General features: G+C 43.7%; 1 protein-coding gene across 2 annotated transcripts in view; it reads right to left on the minus strand.

Moving 5' to 3' along the window:
* Positions 1-19,201, minus strand: part of baiap3 (BAI1 associated protein 3) — an 81,612-nt gene extending 62,411 nt beyond the window's left edge. For both annotated transcript variants that reach the window (XM_052022221.1, XM_052022220.1), the window contains exons 1-2: positions 19,144-19,201; positions 9,171-9,306 (exon numbers count right to left, since the gene is read on the minus strand). In XM_052022221.1, coding sequence (XP_051878181.1) covers positions 9,171-9,250 — 80 coding nt within the window. In that variant the 5' untranslated portion in view covers positions 9,251-9,306; positions 19,144-19,201. The remainder of the gene's footprint in view (positions 1-9,170; positions 9,307-19,143) is intronic.
* Between the last annotated feature and the right edge of the window lie 683 nt (positions 19,202-19,884).

Consider the following 19,884-nt stretch of genomic DNA (forward strand, 5'->3'; position numbering starts at 1 on the left):
CCCACCTTCCATCCCCACTCTAGTCCATCTGGAAACTTAGGTTTTACTGCAGAAAACTGTGAACACTGATATATTAAGTATTTTTGAGGCAGAGGGAGAACGAATATTTGTGTTTTGGGGGGGGGACGGAATCAAGAATTATGAGGATTAAGCAGGAAAGTCGGAGTGTGGTCAAAGATCAGATCAGGTCCTGATGCAGGGTCTCAACCTGAAATGTCAGCAGTTCCCTTCCCTTCACTGATGCTGCTCAAAGGGCTTAGTTCCTCCAGCAGTTTGTTTTTTTGCTTCAGATCAGCCAGGATCTCATTGACTGAGGGAGAAGGAGAGGACCTGAGGGGCAAAGAGCCCAGATTCTGCTATTTCATGTGTTCTTATTTACCTCTCTAAAATGGATACAGAATTCTGAAAACTGATACCTCCCCCCAGATACAATTGCAGCCCCAACATTGAAGGCTACCCCTTCCTCAATACAGACATAGCCTTCTCCAGTACAGAACCTCCATACTGAATCTTGACCAACACATCCCCTCATACAGACACAGTCCCCACACTGAATTCTGATGCCCCTCCTATAGACACAGATGCACAATGAATACTAATCCATTACAGACATTAATGAAGGTTACACCCTTCTCTGACACTGACACTACCTCATACTGACTATGACACAGATACTGGTTTCAAGGTGTTCAGACAGATAAAGATCCTGAGAAATTTTGGAGAAGAGTTTATGGAAAATGTTTTGATATACATATAGTGAGGAGAGGGGAAGCATGTTGCAGACTGATGTACTGACTGCTATTTGGGTTATGGTTGGCAAATTTTCTTGAGCCATGGACCTGTTGCTAGGAGACCATCAGTTAAAGATCATCCTGATGGCCAGATTCACTGGATAAGCAAGAGACATGCATTCGAAATCAGACACAAGTTTGGAATGAATTCTTGAAGGTAAAATCAGCACAAATCCGCAGGAAGGAAATCAAAGTAACTGTCCACATTTGCTCCTGGAGAGTGAATCAATGAAAGAAATGGATGGAATCATGAAGGGGGAGAGATAAGAAGCAGATAAATGGCAGAAAGAGAGGGGGAGGGGGGGGGAGAGAGGTGGGGGAGAGAGAGGTGGGGAACGGGGGAGAGAGAGAGGGGAGGGAGAGAGAGAGCGAGAGCGAGAGAGAGGGAGGCTTGCAGACAAAATATTGGGGAATGGGGGAAAACGTAGAGACAAGGAAGGGAATAAGAATTAGGTGAAAGAGGGAAGATAGAGATAGAAACATAGAGACTACAAAAAGTAATAGGATTAGGATCTGTCCTGTGGACAGCTGTTCTAGGTGCCTGCCACAAGCTCTGTTCTCCAGCCTCTGATATCCTCCCACTCCTTGATCCCAGGGCTGAACCAACCTCCACAGGCAATTTTGACCCCAATGTTTCTCTATTACTGCCTACTTGCTTCTCTGTAATGGTGAAGCATAACAAACGGGAGCAGGAAGAGACCAAATGAGTTATCCTTGAGGTGCTGTGGTCCATGTGCTGAAAGCAACCCACAGTGTTGCTGGGCAGGGATTTCCAGGATGAAGGATCAGTGATTTGGATTGAATAAATTTAACTTGTCAAGTCCCATTCAATCTAATTTTTTCTTCCATCCATCCAGAGTTGACTTGGCTTTTTCCATATGGAAAAGGAAGGGAATAGTATGTTTTCGTGATTTATTCATTGATAACTGTTTTTCATCTTTTGAACAATTGTCTAACAAATACAGTTTGCCTAGATCACACTTTTTTTGATATTTGCAGATTAGAAATTTTTTAAAAGCTACTATACCCTCTTTTCTGACACCTTACAAAACTGAAATTACGGAAAAAGTGTTAGGTCTTAATCCTTATCAGAAGGGCTTGATAGCAATAATCTATGATTTAATTATGAAAATACATCCAGAATCACTGGACAAAATTAAGAATGAATAGGAAAGCCAACTCCAGACTTCTTTACCTACAGAGACTTGGAAGAAAGTTCTTTATTTAGTTAATACATCTTCAATGTGTGCCAGACACTCTTTGACACAGTTTAAGATAGTTCACAGGACCCATATGTCAAAAGATAAGCTAGCCCATTTTTATCACCATATAAATCCTATCTGTGACAGATGTAAATCAAATGTGGCTTCCCTGACACATATGTTTTGGTCCTGTCCTCTTTTGGAAAGACATTTTTAACATTATTTCAAATGTATTGAAGATTGATTTACAACCTCACCATATCACTGCAATTTTTGGATTACCAAGGATAGAGTCTGGCCATTTATCTGCTTCTGCTAACTGTATGATTGCCTTTGTTACATTAATGGCCAAATGATCCATTTTGCTTAAATGGAAGGATCCAATACCCCCTACTACTTTTCAATGGTTCTCTCAAACTATATCATGTTTAAACTTGGAAAAAATTAGGAGTGGTACTGTTGATCCTTCACTTAAATTTGAAGATATTTGGAGTCCATTTATTCAATATTTTCACATGATATAGATCCCCTTTCAATAACTTTCCAACTTAGAGGAACAGAGTTGACGACATAATATTGCTCTGTTTCTACTGAGAAATTTTAGTCCAGTCTTTTTTTTCTTTTTTTTTGTTTGATTTTTTTGAAATTTTTCTGTTTAGTTTAATTTCGTTTGATATATTGTTTATAAGTTTTCTTATTGATTTGGGTTTTTTTCCTCTCTTTTTTTATTTATATAATAAATCCTTTTCTTTCCTTTCTTTTATATTATATTCATTTACTAAAAGATTGTTGGATCTACAGATTTTTAATATTTTATTGTTCTTTATGATTATCTATGCCATGATTATTCTCCTGATCTCTTTGTATTACATGTACAAACATTGATGTTATATATTAATCTGTATTAATTTGAAAACTAATAAAAAGAAAGAATCAGTGATATATTTGCAAGGCAGGATGGTTTGTGACTTGGAGGGAACCAGAAGGTGCTGATGTTCCCATACGCCTGCTGTCCTTATCTCTTTGGACATTAGAGATCATGTGGAAAGGAGGAGATAGCAAAGGAATTAAAAAGGTAGTTTACAACAGTTTTCATTATGGAGGATCCAAGTAACGTCCCAGAAATAACATTAACTTGGGAATTGGAAGGGAAGGAAGAACTCAGCAAAATTATAATCACCAGGGCCGTGGTACTGAGCAAATTGTTGGAGCTGGGGCTTGACAGGGACCTGGTCCTAATGGACTTCATCCTAGGGTGTTAAAAGAAATTTTTAACGAGAGTTGACGTGTTGGTTTCAATTTTCCACAATTCCCAAGATTCCCAAGGTTTCATTAGATTTGAAAATAGCAAATGTAACTCAATTATTTAAAAAGGGAAGCAGGAGACAGGAAACTACAGGACAGTTAGCTTAAGATCTGCCAGAGGGAGAATGCTTGATGCTATGATTAAAGACATTATAGAAGGGGTCTTAGAAAAATTCAAAGTAATCAGGCAAAGTCAACATAGTTTTTTGAAAGGGAATTGATGTTTGTCCAATTTATTGGCGTCCTTTGAAGAAGTAACGTGTACTGTGGATAAAGGGGAATTGGTGGATACACTGTACTTAGATCTCGAAAAGGAGTTTGATAAGGTGCCACATCAAAGGTTACTGCAGAAAATGAAAGTTTGTGGTGTAGGAGGTGATATATTGGCATGGATGGAAGATTGGCTAGCTTACTTGAAGCAGAGGCTAGGCACAAATAGGTCTTTTTCTGGTTGGCAAAATGTTATCAGTAGTGTGCCACAGGGATCAGTGGTGTGACTTCAACTTTTTACACTTTACGCAAATGACTTGGATTAAGGCACCGAAGGTGTGGTTGCGAAATTTGCTTATGACACAAAAATGGATAGGGAAGTAGGTTGTGAAAAGGACATAAAAAAGCAAGAAAAGGATATAGATAGGTTGAGTAAGTGGGCAAAGATTTGGCAAATGAAGCATAATGTGAAAAATGAAAAATTATCCATTTTGGCAGGAAAAATAACAACGTATATTATCTAAATGGTGGCAGATCACAGAGCTCTGAGGTGCAGAGGAATCTGGGTGTCCTAGTGCATGTTTTTCAAAAGGTGAGTAGCAATTAGAAAAAAATAACAAAATGGTATTCTTCATTGTGAGAGGAATTGAATACAAATGCTTCAGTTATATAGAACATCAGTGAGATCACTTCTGGAGTACTGCATTCGGTATTGACTTCCTTATTAAAGGAAGGATGATAATGTGTGGGAATTAGTTTGGAGAATATTTACTTGACTAATATTTTAATGGGCAGGTTGTCATATAAGGAAACATTGGATAGGCTAGGATGATATCTACTGGAATTTAGAAGAATGACAGGGGACTTGATTGAAAAGTTTAAGATGCTCGGGAACAGATGTGGAGAGGATGTTTCCTCATGGGGATGAGGGGATCACTGTTTAAAAATACGGTGCCCATGTAAGACAGAGATGAGGCAAAAAAAATTCTCTCAGAGGGCCATTAGTCTTTAGAACTTTCTTCCTCACAGGGTGGTGGAAACAGAGTCTCTATTTTTAAGACAGGGGTTGATTCTTGATAAGCAAAGGGGTGAGAGGTTACCCCAGGTATGTGGGAATGGAGAGTTGAGGTTACAATCAAAATAGCCATGACCCTATTAAATGGTGGAGCAGGTTGGTGGGGTTGTGGGGCCTATTCCTGCTCCTAATTCCTATAAAGCAGCTGTATATAATTAAGCATAGAATGCTGAAAAATTCCTGTATCAATATCCTGGACTGAAAACATTGGGCTCCAGCAATCATATTCTTTGGCTGTGATATATAACCCTAACCTGTGGAGAGTTTCCCCTTTGATATCCACTGAATTCTGTTTCACCAGGGCTTTGTGATGCCACACTCAGCCCAATGCTGACTTGATGTTAAGGACAGTTACCCATACTTCTGAAATTCATCTCTTTTCTCTAAAGTCTGTGATGAGGTCTGGAGCTGAGTGATCCTAGTGACACTCAAATTAAGCATCTTATTACAGTGGACAACATTTTCCGTCACTTTACTGAGAACTGGCAACGGGTTGATTGGGTGATAAATGTCAGGATAGACCTTTGTGGACAGGACAGTCAATTTTCCCACAGTGTTGATTAAATGCCAGTGTGGTAATTTACTGAAGGAGCTGGGAATGAGAAGCAGCCAGTTCTAAAGCACAACTTCCACACCCTAGTTGGGATATTGTCAAATTCCATTGCCTTTCCTGCATTCAGTACTCTCAGCCGTTTCTCAGTCCAGACTGGGAGCACCAAGAGATTGCCAAGATCAATTATCCACTCAGTATTTCTGGCTGAAGATGATCACAAATACTTCAGCCTTGTCTTTGGTATTCATGTGCTCTGCTCCTCCGTTATTGATGAAGGGGATGTTCCGGAGCCTTCTCCCATCAGCTTGTCTACAGCAATTGTCTACAACCATTCAAAACTTGATATGGCAAGATCAGAGAGTTTTGATCTGATGTGGAGTGGTGGGATTGTTTAGCTTTGACTATTACATCCTGCGTGTGTGTGTGTGTGTGTGTGTGTGTGTGTGTGTGTGTGTGTGTGTGTGTGTGTGTGTGTGTGTGTGTGTGTGTGTGTGGTTTAGCACATGGGTAATTGTGCACTGAAGTTGTAGGCAGCTTGGAACTTCACTGACAGGTTTTTCTGGTGCTGCTTTACACTCTTTTGTATGTGCCTCTCCCTAACCCTCATTCTGCTGTTTCCCAGTTGGAATATCTGATTCTTGCTGGCTTCCAGTCATGATCTTCTTCCCTGATCTACCTGGATCCCAGCACCGGTTCCCATCCCTCACCCTGCTTGTTCCCAGCATTGGCCCCTACTCCTGATCCTGCTGATTTCCAGCCCCAGTTCCCATCCTGTTTCCCAGGTCCATTTCCCATCCCAGATCCTGCCGGTTTCCAGTCAAAACTCCTGATCCTGCTTGTGTCCTGACTTGTTCTTAAAGAGCTGCTTTTGGCTCTGTATTGATACAATAATCAAGCTTCATTCTCTCCATTCACATCCAGCACCAGGCACCTCTATGACTTGGGTTGTTAGGTGAAAAAAAGGGGTATTTAAAAACAGGAAGAATTATAGTGGGAGAGGAAAAAAGGAGAATCTGAATCACAAAGGAAGTGGGGGAAGGGATGAGCACAGAGAGCTGGGTATTGAGAAATCAAAACACGGAGTTTCACCTCCAGGGTTACAGTGCTATTTTACAAGTTTCAAACATTTTAGCTTCATTTAACCAGGGAGAGATGCTGAGATTCCACTGATCAATATCAAACTTATGAGGAGGGATTCATGAAATTGAACTTAAGCTCCTCGAAGATGGAGAATGTAATTGCTTAAAGTGGTGAGGTGCTGATGATAGTTTAGTGTATGAGTTATACATCTCCTGTTGAGATTTGAGTGTCACTGACAATGTCAATCCATAAAGTTTCCTAACAAATAACAAGTAAACGTTGAGTGATATCCGGCTGTGTTTACTTAACAATTACTGCACATTTATTCATTCTTGTATTCATCAGATGTGAAACCATGTAAGTGTGGGCTGGAGCTATGATAGACCTGACAGGTAGGACAGCATGTTCCCTTTCCTGAGGGACATTACTGAATCTTGTTAATGCCCTGGTGCCTTTGTGGTTTAAAGGTGAGGACAGATACCACAACAATAGCAACAACTCACATTTCCATGAAGTGTAGTTCTAATACAGAAATACATTGCAGAGGCATTCACAGAGAATGAGTCAAATTGACATCCAGGAGCCAGTGCTAAAGTTTATAATTTTCAGAACGAGATGAGAAATTAAAAGAATTCTCATCCGTAACCACAGCATACGGCATAGAGTCCCAGCAACAGGTTATAATGTTAGGCCAATCAAAGCCTGCCTAAAGGAGCTGGGTAAACACTTCCCTGGGGAGCAGAGTGAGAGGTGGCTCAGAGAGGCCGGAATACTCTGAGGGATATGTCACCTCGCCAGGAAAGCCAGGTAGATTGGTGGCTGCAGCATAGTTCATGTGTGAACTGCCTGCTGCCAGTTTACCTGGGGTCAGACTGCTCAGATGTTCAGCTGCAGGGATGACCTTCATCTCCTGGCCTCACCCCAGCTTCAGAGAATCAAATTCTTGCCCTGGGCACAAGCACTAACACTGCCCTCTGCTCAGGGCTCTGAATCCCCACCAGGGCACACTCAAGTAGAGTGGTGGACACATGTAGCCCCTTCCCACTTTACTGGCATAACTGCCCTTCAACACCTCTGGCCCAGGCACCAGCTCTCCCTTCCCTCCGCTCCACTGGGCAGGAGAATCATTCCCTGGAGTCCCTGAGAGATGGGAGCATGGGAATGGAAAACACCAGATGGTTGACAATGATTGTGTACATAAGTACAGGCAGAGGTGAACACAGGTGTGGCAGAGTGGTGCAGCAGTTAGTGCTGCTGCTTCCACTTGATCCTGTCTGTGTGGAGTTTGCACATTCCCCCTGGTTTCTGCCTGGTTCTCAGGTTTCCTCCCACATCCCAAAGATGAGTGGGTTGGTAGGTTATTTGGCCACTCTTCATTCACCCACCTCTAGTGTAGGAGAGGGGCAGGTGAACCAGCAGAGGAGAGATTCAATGAGGAAAAATGGGATAAGTGTAGATGGGTGTGGATGGTTGGCATGGATTTGGTGGGCCGAAGGGCCTGTTTCCATGCTATATAAATCTATCCGGTGGATGTAGAGTAAATTGAAATTGCTGGAAACAGTCAGTATGTCAGGTGGTATCTGTGGAAAAACAAATGTTAATGTTTCAGGTTGAAGACCTCCATCAGAACTGGGAAAGAGTGAAAAATCAGGTTACATTTAAGTTGCAGAGAGGGTGAAGGAGGGGCAGATAATGCAAAGGGAATGTCCCTGATAGGGTGAGGGCTTCATCCTCTCAGCAATTCTTCAAATGCCCCCATTAACCCATTGATCAGTTGACCTCTACAACTTATCACCATAGTAACTCTGGCTTCACCCTACCTTTCCACAGATGTTGTCTGACTCGCTGAGCATTTCCAGCATAAAGAAATGTTGATTTTAATTGGATATAGAGTAAAGCTGAGGGGAGTACAGGTGGAAATAAAGTACAGGCGAAGGTGGAGTGCAGGGAGAGGTGGAATATAGGGTGAGGAAGTTCATATGGGAACAAATGGAGGCAGAGATAAAGCTGAGGTGAGTACAGGTGGTGAGCTCAGGTGGAGATACAGGCAGAGGTAGAGTAAGGCACAAGTGAGTACAGGTAGAGGTGAAGGTGATGCACAAGCAGACACAGAAAACCAGCAGAAGTGAGTAAAGGTGTGGGTGATATTTACTCAGAATTTTAAAATGAATTGTGTGAAGGAGAATCCATTGGAAATCAGACCGTTCATCTTCTGTATAAGAAAACATTATAACTACTGCAAACAGATAAACATGGGAACCAGGATTGCTGAGCCCCTCCTGTAATTCGCTCCAATACAAACTAATGATGTCTCCCTTACTCACCCCCAGGGTCTGAGGTGCAGGCACCTGACACTCCTCCCCTTCAATTCCACCCCCCCCCCCAACAATGGCACCAGATACAGACTGTTGACCTACTTCCACCCCTTGGAAGGGGCTGTTGATCATTCACATCTCACTGCCACTTCAGGACCAGGTCTGCTGGACCCTGCGTGAATCCAAATAACCCATCCAACCTCCACAAGGACTGAGATCCAACTGCTGAGCCACTCTTTTATTAACCCCCTGCTGCCCAGGGATTGGGATACAGATTCCTGATGGCACACTCTTATTCTGCCTCACCCTGGAACACAGTTTGCTGACCCACCCTGTTGTCCCCACCTTGCCTTAGGCAATCTCGGACCCTCACTCTGCCTTGTGCTGATGTACCCCACAGCTGGTGACTGAGAAGATTCAAATCCCCCATGATCCAACATGGGAGTGGCCGTCAACCAACATAAGTTTCCAAGAGATTCTCAACTCCAGTTAATACTCTTACTTGTCAATCAGGGTTAGGTATTAGGCTGTCTGGGGACCTGTTCTTACTCGGATTTTATAAGATCCTGAGGGAGAGACATTGCTCAGAGGAACTTGGAGCAGTGGGGAAGGCAGAGGATGGGTTCACACCCGCCTTACCTGGACTTGCTGGCAGTGGAATAGGCTCCCTCCCCTGCTGCTGGCCTGCGGACAGACTGGCGACTCTGGAACTGCTGCATTGCACAGTTTCTGGATTCCAGTACGAGCAAGGTTAGTCAGAGGAAATTAAGCAAGCCTAAAAGAGGAAAACCAGTAACATAAAATAGTGAAGAAATGAGCACCATTTGAGTGAAACTGTGTTAAAAACTTTTCTGATTCAGCATCTGTGGCACGCCCACTCAAGGTAGTACGTTATACATTGTGATCGCACTTCCAGCACCAAACTCCCAAATCTACCTGCTGTGAGAGTTCACGTCTCCACTCCAGCGCTGAGGCTGAAAGGTCAAAGGTTCAAAACACTGTGCAAATCATGTTCGATTTATTCAAACTACAACACAGATGGTTAATGTTTCTGCGCAATGTTCCACTTTCCATTCATGAAACATGTAAATATATTTGCATTAACTTCTCCCTAGCACTCTCTGCACAGATACACGGAACACTTATGGGTATACAGAACACAGAACATCCCTCTTGAAATATAATGTATGGATACACAGAAGCCCTTGGGGATACAGAACATGGGTATACAGAGCTCCTCTTACAATGCATTGCAGGCACATGGAATGTGCAGCATGAATGCACAGAAAATCTCCTGGAATACAGTCTATGGATACACACAACCAATCCTGGAAAGCATTGCAACAGTACAAGGAACTTCTCTGGGAACAGACTACATAGGTAGGATTAAGATATCTTTATTAGTCACATGTACATCAAAACACACAATGAAATGCATCTTTTTTTGCATAAAGTGTTCTGGGGGCAGCCCGCAAGTGTTGCCATGCTTCTGGCGCCAACATAACGTGCCAACAACTTCCTAACCCGTACGTCTTTGGAATGTGGGAGGAAACCAGAGCACCTGGAGGAAACCCACGCAGACACGAGGAGAACGTACAACCTCCTTACAGACAGTGGCCAGAATTGAACCTGGGTTACTGGCACCGTAATAACGTTACGCTAACCGCTACACTGGAACACACTGCATATGTACACAGAACCACTCCTGGAATACATTGCATAGAAATACAGAACCATTTCTCACATACACTGCAAAGGGGCATGGAATATACTGCAAGAGTACACTGAAGGCCTCCAGGAATACATTACACAGATACAGAGAGTTCCTCCACTGCATGGATACCCAGAAGTACACAGAATTCCTGGAATACACTGCATGGGTAGAGCAAACCCCTCCAGGGATACATCGCATAGGTGCAATAAAACCACTTCAGGAATACAACACATAGGTAAAATGAAACCCTTGCCCCCCAGAATACACTGTGTGGGTATACAGATCGCTCCTGGAAAACACCATATAGGCACTATTAAACCCTCCAGCAATACACAGTACAGGTATAGAGAACCTCTGCTTGAATGGACTGCATTGGTGCACAAAATACTTCCTGGAATACATTGCAAGGGTGCACAGAACCTCTCTGGAAAACATGATGTGGATACCCAGAAACCCACCCACTCAGGAATCAATGCAAAGGTACACTTTTCACCTCAAGAAATAAACTACATGGGTACAAAGAACCCCTCTGGCAATGCACTGAATGGTTACAGAGAACTGTTTTGGGAATACACTGCAGTTACACAGAATCGCTCCTAGAACGTATGGCATGGGCACATAGAACCCCTTTAGAAATGCATAACATGGTAAACAGAACTCGGGGTAATACATTGCAGAGACATACAGGTTCACTATAGATACAAGGTATGGGTATACATAACTCCCGTATTCACTATGCAGTTACATAGAACTCTTCCCAGAATAAAAAAAAACAGGTATACAAATCACCCCTAGTAACGCACTGCACCCCCCACCAGCATTTTCTACACAGTTACTCAGAATCCCTCCTGGAATATACTGCAAGGGTATAGGGGATTCTTTTGGAAATACACTGCACAGGAATACAGGGAAACCATAGGAATAAACTTCACAGATATATAGAACCCCTCCAGGAATAGCCGGGATCATTTAACTTTGTGAATTCACTGACCCATTATTCTGAAACTCTCTGGAAATACATAGAGTGGATACACCAAACCACTCCAAGAATATACTGTATGGTTACAAAGAACCAATCCAGAAATCACAACATCGGTGCACAAAAACCCACTGGGAATAGACCGGTTACATTGGATTCTCTGGGAATGCTCTACATGGGCTCAATGACCCACCACCTCCCCCACCCCCCCAAGAATAAGTCACGTGTACATGGGCCATCTCTGGAAATGCATTGCTTGGGAATGCAGAATCTCTTTAGGACATAGGAAACATCCTAGAATACATTGCACAGGTACATAAAACTCCTCCTGGAATATGCTGCAAAGGTACACAGAACCCCTCCTAGAGCACACTGCAATCTCTCCAGGAAAACGTTGCTCAGATACAAAGAATCCCACCAGACACACAATCACTCTTGTGAATACACTGCACAACTGTGCGGAATTCCTCCAGAAATACTTAGCATGGGTTTACAGTACTACTGTGAAAATATACTAACTGGGTACACAGGATTTTCTGGGAATACACCACTTAGTTACAGAAACATTTCCAGCAATAATCAGCCCTGATCCATAGAACCCTCCTTCCAGCATACACTGCATATGTTACTGAAATTACGTCTGGAATGGGTACACGGAACTTCAATAGGAATACACAGCACAGGTACACAGAATCCCTCCAGGAATACATTGCACAGCTATACAGAATGCCTCTTGAAATATAGTGGATGGAGACACAGAATGGGTCCTGGGAAAACACTGCATGGACTTACGAAAAGAAAATCAGGTTTGACAAATGTTTTGGAACTTTTTTGAGATTTTAACTAGCAGGATGGTTAAGGGTGGACCAGTGGATGTAGTGTATTTGTAACTTTTAGAAGGCTTTCAATGTTGCCACACAAGAGATAATTAATCAAACATAGAATACACTATATTGGAGGTAATATACTGGTGTGTCTGGTTAACAGACAGATAATAGAAATTTGGAACAAATAGGTTCTGAGTCCTGAGGAAGGGTTTTCAACATGAAATATTAACTCTGTTTCCCTCTTCACAGATGCCGCCTGACTTGCTGAATGTTTTCATCTTTTTCTGTTTTTACTTCAGGAGTAAAGAAGTCAGTTGTGGTTCAGGGACTGTGGTCAGTGGGATGCCACAGGGAAGGGTGCTGGAGCCCCAGCTTTACATAATCTATATCAACAATTTGGATGAAGGAGCTGCGTGTTGTATATCCAAGTTTGCTGATAATGCAAAGCCGGCTACCAGTGTGGATTGTGAGGAAGATATAAAGAGGCTTCAGTGGGATAAATGCTAGGATAAGTGAATGGATGAGGACATGGCAGATGGAACATAATGTGGAAAAATGTGAGGTCATTCACTTTAGCAGAAAAAATAGTGACATGGAGTATTTTTTAAATGCTGAGAGACTGAAAGATTTTGGTGCACAGAGAGACCTGGGTGTCCTTGTACGCAAATCACTGGAAGTTAATGCACTGGTACAGCAAGCAGTTAACAAGTCAAATGGCATGTTGGCCTTAATCTCAAGAGGATTTGAATACAAGAAAATAGATGTCTTGCTCTCAGGTGAGATGCGCCTGGAATATTGTGTTCAGCTCTGGTCTCACTACCTCAGGAAGGATATACATGATATTCAAGGATGTTCACCAGATTGTTTCCTAAAATAGGGATTTGTCCCTTGAGGACAAGTTAAGAGATTGGGGCATCTTTAGTTTAGGAGAATAAGAGATGGTCTCATTGAAACATACAAAATTCATACTGGGCTTGACACGGATAATGTTTCCCCTGCAAAGTGTCTAGAACCAGGGGCCAGCTGTTCAGGACTGAGATGAGAAGAAATTTCTTCATTCAGAGATTGGTGAGTCTTTGGAATTCTCCACCCAAGAGGACTGTGGAAACTCTGTCACTAGCTATGTATTAAAGAAAGAGATCAAAAGATTTTTGAATATTAGAAGAAGGGATGTGGGATTTTTGCAGGAAAGTGGCACTGACTTATAGGATCCACTATGAAGGACTTTATTCCTTAGAGCACAGGAGACTGAGGAGTGATCTTATCGAGATGTATAAAATAATGAGGAGCATAGATAGAGTGAATGCACTCAGTCTCTTTCCCAGAGTTGGGGTATTAAAACCTAGAGGGCATAGGTTTAAGGTGAGAGGGGAAAGATTTAAGAGAAATTTAAGGGGCAACTCTTTTACACAAAGAATGGTATATATGTGGAATGAGCTGCCAGAGGAAGTGGTTGAGGCAGGTACAATAACAACTTTTAAAAGACAGTTGGACAGGTACATGGATTGGAAAGGTTTATAAGGTTTATGCGCCAAACACTGGCAAATGGGACTAGTTTGGATGGGGTATCTTGGTCGGCATGGACCAGCTGGGCCAAAGAGTTATGGGCCAAAAATGTTTCCATGCTGTATAACTCTGTGATTCTATGATCTTATTGGATGGCAGATCAGGCGTAAGTGGCTGAATGGTCTACTCCTGCTATTTTGCTATGATCTTAGAAGGCTATGATTTGGCCTATTGAATCAATGCTGGCTACTAGTAGAGCAATCCCATCAAACTCAACCTCCCCTCTCTCTCTGGAGCCTTGCAAAGTATTCTCCCTCAAGGTCCTAGCCAATTCTCTTCAGAAGTTTTCACCATCCTTCCAGTTGGCAACATCCAGTTTATAAGTATCCTCCATAAAAACATTTATCCTCACATCCTCTTTGTATCTTTTGCCCAAAATTTTAAACCTCTGCCCTATTAATGTTCAGTCTGCATTACATTGCACAAATAAACAGAACATATCCTAGAGTACACTGGAAGGATACATAGAACCATTACAATGCACAGGTATTAAAGAAAATACTCTGGGAATACATAACAAAGGTGCATAGAATTCTCTGGGAAGTACCTGCAGAATTCTCTGGGAGCACACCTCCTGGAATACACTGTGTAGGTACACAAAACCATCACAATGGAAATGCACAACATGGGCACACAGAATCTCTCCAACTGAAAATTACTTGGGTACACAGAATAAAATGCAATCCAGAGGTAAACAAATCCCCCCCACCTCTGAAATACACAACCTGGGTACAGATTAGCACTTTAGGAATACACCGCATGGATACACAGAACCGCAGTGTGAGTACACTACACAGATACATAGAGTTTTCTGGGAATAAACTGCAGGAATACACTGAAGGGTGCACAGAATTCCTCTGTTTAGACTGAGAGCAGGATTTGTGGTTTGACATTTGACCTGTGGGAATCATTCATAAATGAAGTAGAGAGAGCTTGGGGCTAATGTATTCCTGTAAGGGTGAAAGGTAAGGCCAACAAGTTCAAGGAACCCTGTATGTCAAGGGTCAAATGTAGGGGAGAAAAGTTTGTGGAAGGTTTAGAGAAGTGGGAGCAGGCGAGGCCTACTGAAGTAGAGTAAGTGGAGGTGGGGTGCCTTAAAAAGTAATTAAGTGGGCAAAGAGGGGGTACAAAATAGTATTGGAGGGCAAGATTAAAGAAAATCCCAAAGTAGTTTATGTATGTTAAGGCAAAGAGAATAACTAGGGATAGGATTGACTCATTAAGGACCAAAGTGGTAATGTGTGTGGAGCCAGAAGATGTAAGTGAAGTCTTAAATGAATCTTACTCATTTATATTCACTATGAAGAAGGTCATTGTAGTTTGGAACTTCAGTGAGGGGGACAGTGAAATTCTAAAATGAATTAACATCAAAAAGGAGGAGGTATTAGATGTCCTAGCAGGCTTAAAGTTTTAAAAATCCCCAAGGCCTGATGAGATATATCCCAAGCTGCTATGGGAGGCAAAGGAAGAGATTTTTCAAATCTTGTCTAGCCATAGAAAAAGTGTTAGATGATTGGAAGACAACGAATATAGTACCTTTATTCAAGAAGGTCAACAGGAATATGCCAACTAATTATAGGCTGGTGAGTCTAACATCAGTGGTAGGGAAACACAAGAGGCTGCAGATCTGAAGAGGTAAGTCAGTGTGTCAATGAGGATAGTCTACATAGACTTCAGTGAAGCCTTTGATAAGGTCCCAAATGGGAAACCCGTCCAAAAGATTAAAGCCCATGGTATCCGGGGGAATTTGGCAAATTGTATTTGAAATTGGCCATAGGTGATGGTGCGGGGTTGTTTTTGCGATTAGAAGCCTGAGACAGTGGTGTTGTAAGGGCTGTAGGGACTGGTATTGTTATATACATTAAAGACCTTGATAAGAATGTAGGTGGTATGATTAGTACAGCAATTGAAAAGAGGAGGGTGGTCTTCAGCTGCAGAAAAATAGGTGGGCAGGGCAATGTCAAATGGAATTTAATCCTGAAAAGCATGATGCGATGCGTTTTGGAAAACTATAATGCCTAGGATATACACAAGGACCCTAGGACTTGCTAAGGAACAGAGGGACCTTAATGCACTTGTCCAAGGATTCTTGAAGGCAGCAGCACAGGTAGATAAGGTGGTTAAGAGGGCATGCAGTATACTTACCTTCATTGGCCATTGTATAGAGCAGGGAGGTTACAGTGCAACTATATAAAACATTAGCCAGGCCACAGCTGGAACATTGTGTGCAGTTCTGGTTGTCCTGCTTCAGAAAGAGTGCGTCTGCACTGGAGAGAGTGCAGAGGAGATTCACCAAATGTTGCCGGAGATGAAGCATTTCAGCTGTGAGGAGAGACTGGATAGGCTGGATTTGTTTTCCCTGGAGTAGAGAAGGCTGAGGGAGGAACTATTTAAGGTATAGAAAATTATGAGGGGCATAGATAGGGTAGATAGTGAGAACATTTTTTCCATGGCAGAGGTGTCCACAGCCAGAGGGAACAGACAGAAGAGAAGGAACTTGAGGAAGATTTATTTCACCCAGAGTATGCTTGAAATCTGGAAACAGTGCCTGGTGGGTGGTGGAAGCAGGTAATCCCAAAACATTTAAGAGTACTTAGATGAACATATGAAACTTCATCGAAGTCTGCAGGCCAAGTGCTGAAAAATAGGATGAGTATAGATAGGTACTTGATGGCTGACACAGACATGGTGGGCTGAAGGGCCTGTTTCCACACTGTGTGACTATGACTTAATGACACTGCACAGGTACACAGCACCTCTTCCGAATATAATACATAGGTACATAGCACCCAAAGGTACACAGAGCCAGTCTGGGAATACACTGCAAGGATACAGAAGACACCTGAGGGAATATGCAGCCCATGTACATAAAACATCTCAGGGAATTGACAGCACAGATAGACAGAATTTCTCTAAGAATACATGGCAGGGATTCCTCTGAGAATATACTTCTCTCCTTCTAACAGGTATTCCCAATATCTAGCCCTTTGATGGATACTACTAGTGTCCATTCCACTGGCATGTGTTGTCTAGTGCCCAGCACACTAAGGGGTGTTCTTGCAATATGCAGTTCTCTGACAGGTGGTCCAGTGTTCTTGCAATATGCAGTTCTCTGACAGGTGGTCCAGTGGGGTCCGGGCCTCTGACAGGTTGTCCAGTGGGGTCCTGGCCTCTGACAGGTGGCCTAGTGGGGTCCAGGCCTCTGACAGGTGGTCCAGTGGGGTCCTGGCCTCTGACAGGTGGCCTAGTGGGGTCCAGGCCTCTGACAGTTGGTCCAGTGAGGTCCAGGCCTCTGACAGGTGGTCCAATGGGGTCCTGAAGCTGCTCTCCCAATGTCCAGCATGCTGATAGTTGTTCTCCAATCTGGTTCTCTAATAGGGCGTCTATCAGTCTCACCGTGTGCATCGGTTTAGAGAGTCGGCATCCAATGGCCCGCTCTCTAACAGGTGACTTCCTGGTGTCCAGCCCTTTAGCGGCTGATATTCCAGCCTCAAAGAGGTGGTCTCCCAGCGATCAGCGCTGTAGCAGGTGGGTTCTCCACCTTTGGTCCCAGTACTCCGGGTGTCCAGTACCACAGGCGCTTTCCCAGTCTCCACCCCACTAACAGACCGTCTACCATCTTCCAGCCTCGATAGTCTCCCGTGGCTAAAGATCGGTCCTCTAGCAGGAGGGCTGCCGGTCTCTGGTCCCTGACAGCTGTGTGACTGGCAGTAACGGCTCTACTCAATGTACAACCTGTGACCATGTCTCCCTCTCTGATTGCACAGTATGGATATTGAGAATACTTTATCTTCATTTGTGTGTGTTTTTTTTCTCTAACGCAGCGGGGAGAGCAGGAAACAGACTGTCGTTATGTCGAATGTGTTTAATTGCATTTTTGTAAGGTTAATATATGCGGATTGGCAAGTGGACATGCGTTTCACTTGCTGGGGCTGGATGTTCTCGGCAGCTTCAGCTCATACCCTGGCCAAGTAGGAATGTTACAACTAATTCGGAAGTCAGCACACAGGCGAGGATTGGAACCAAAGCCACGAAGTGACAGTGCGTTAGGTGTAGGGGAAGGAAACGGTGTGTACCAAACAGGGAGGCAGCTCGCAAAACTATGCTGTGGTACAAAAGAAAAGAAATGTAAAAGTACGCAATCTTCACGAAGAGAGGATCCGCACGTCTCGCCCATCTCATTATTCGGCGAGGAACCTCAGCTTTATCCATCCGCCTCGCTTGATACTCTGGTCTGGCGAAAATCCATCTGCCGCTCCCTCCCACACCTTTGGGAAAGTAAGTGTCCCAACTTCCCGACTGAGCGTCTGGCTGTGAAGTCGGCCCAGACACGCCAGCGGCTGTCTGAAGTTTCTCAACGTCACTCTTTAACGAAATAAAACCTGTGGGCTGGTAAATGAAGAACGGTTCCTCCTCAAGGATGATCGCGGCACTTGAAGCGACGCCTTAATGTGACATTCTATGGACTGAACTTTGTTTCACTGTGTCTGGGTGTCAGTTTCGCCGGTACGTCTTCAGATCCCTCCAGTGTTGGGCACCTGTTTATTACTCTGTTACTTAGCAAGGAGAGAGCAATTACTCTTAACGCTTCCGCTCTTTCAGTAAACACAAGAAGGACGGGCGGAGGGTGGGGGAGGCAGGGGTTGGCTGTTGAGGTAAAAAGATCGACTAAAGTAAAATATAATGAAAGGGGAGATGTGCGTGGGAAAGGTAGACGTGGAAAGGGGCAACTCGGCAGAAATGCGTTCGATTAGAAACCTTCAAGGCGGTTAGAATGGAGGAGGAGGCGGAGAGGCACAGTGTTAGTAATGGAGCGGTGCAAATGGACACCGAGACTGTCAAGACTTGAGGCGCAGGAAGAGAAGCTCGGTCCACCTTGCATTCACACTGTAAACAACACTGGGTCTGGCGTCACAGGCTGGGGCAAGAAAACAAAAGGGGGAACTGGCAGAGCGAGAAGGGAGAGAGAAACAGTGAAGGGGCGAATAGGCAGACGGATAGACAGACACAGATAGACACCTACGCACACTGGCACTGAGAGAGGGCGCGACAAGACGGCGAGGAAACAGGGAAGGAAAGATGATTGAAAATGAGAGACTGGAGGAGAAGAGGAAGGAAGAGACTCCGGTGCACTTAAAGAAAGGGGGAGAATAACCAATGTCGTGGATTTTTTTTCCAACCCAAGGGGACGCCTGGAACGTGAGATGTTGGGAGCAAAAAGGTGAAGCGAGGGATTGAGAAGGGGAGGGAGGGTCAGGGGAGATGGAGACAGGAGACAGCGAGGGAGACATTCACAGAGGGAATAAAAAAACAAGGGAGAGAATAGTGTGAGAGAGGGTCAGAGTGAGAGAGAGGGAGGAAAGGAGAGATATTCCTACAGGTAGCAATAAAGTCCTCGGAAAGCCGGCGGCTGCCACAATGTGAAACCCCTTGCCTGGTAACACAGCGCCCCAATCACATTCACCCCCCGTCCCGGGCGCCTCACCTGCACCATCCACCCCTGGCCCCAACCTCCGGGCTCCTCACCTGCTGCAGCCGGTTGCTGCCTCGGGCACTCTTGACAATTTCAGACACATCGCGCTGAGAATGGGGAGAAGCAGAGAAGAGCCGCCCACAGGGTGAACCAACCTATCAGAACACGGAGAGACAACTTTGGGAAAGCTCGCAGATGCAAGGGCAGCGCCAAAGTTTCTCGATTCAGAATTACCAGCTCATCCTCCCAAGAGTGTTGTCAATCAGACCCAAAGGCATCTTCTGCTGTTTCCACACATTCAATTCATTTTATTTCAATTTAGAAATTATCATGGTCCCATCCGAATCAATGTTAATGCAGTCCTGTCTCACAACAATGTCTATTCCAGCTCTGTCCAAACCAGCATTCATTGAATCACTCTCCAAATTCTGCATTTATAATGCTTCTTACCAAACCAATGGCTATTGCCGAAACAAATCTTTTCCAAACTATAGTGTCACCAAAACACTGTTAATTATAGACAGCTTATCACAGCCATCTCCAAACCTGGCCCGGTCCTCGTCCTGAATACTGTCAATGATATCGTTTTGCAGACAGAAGTTTATTACAGTCCTGTCCAAATCAGTGTTTTGCAAAGCCAGTATTTATGATAAATCTAATCATAATCCCCGTTAATTATACCCCCTTGCAAACCAAAGTTTATTACAGTCTTGCTAAACAGTGTTTATTAAAACTCCAAACAAACCAGGGTTTACTACTTTCCTACCCAAACTAGTACTTAATTTTGCCCAGTT

The sequence above is a fragment of the Pristis pectinata genome, chromosome 8 (assembly GCF_009764475.1).
Source record: "Pristis pectinata isolate sPriPec2 chromosome 8, sPriPec2.1.pri, whole genome shotgun sequence".
Classification (NCBI taxonomy): domain Eukaryota; kingdom Metazoa; phylum Chordata; class Chondrichthyes; order Rhinopristiformes; family Pristidae; genus Pristis; species Pristis pectinata.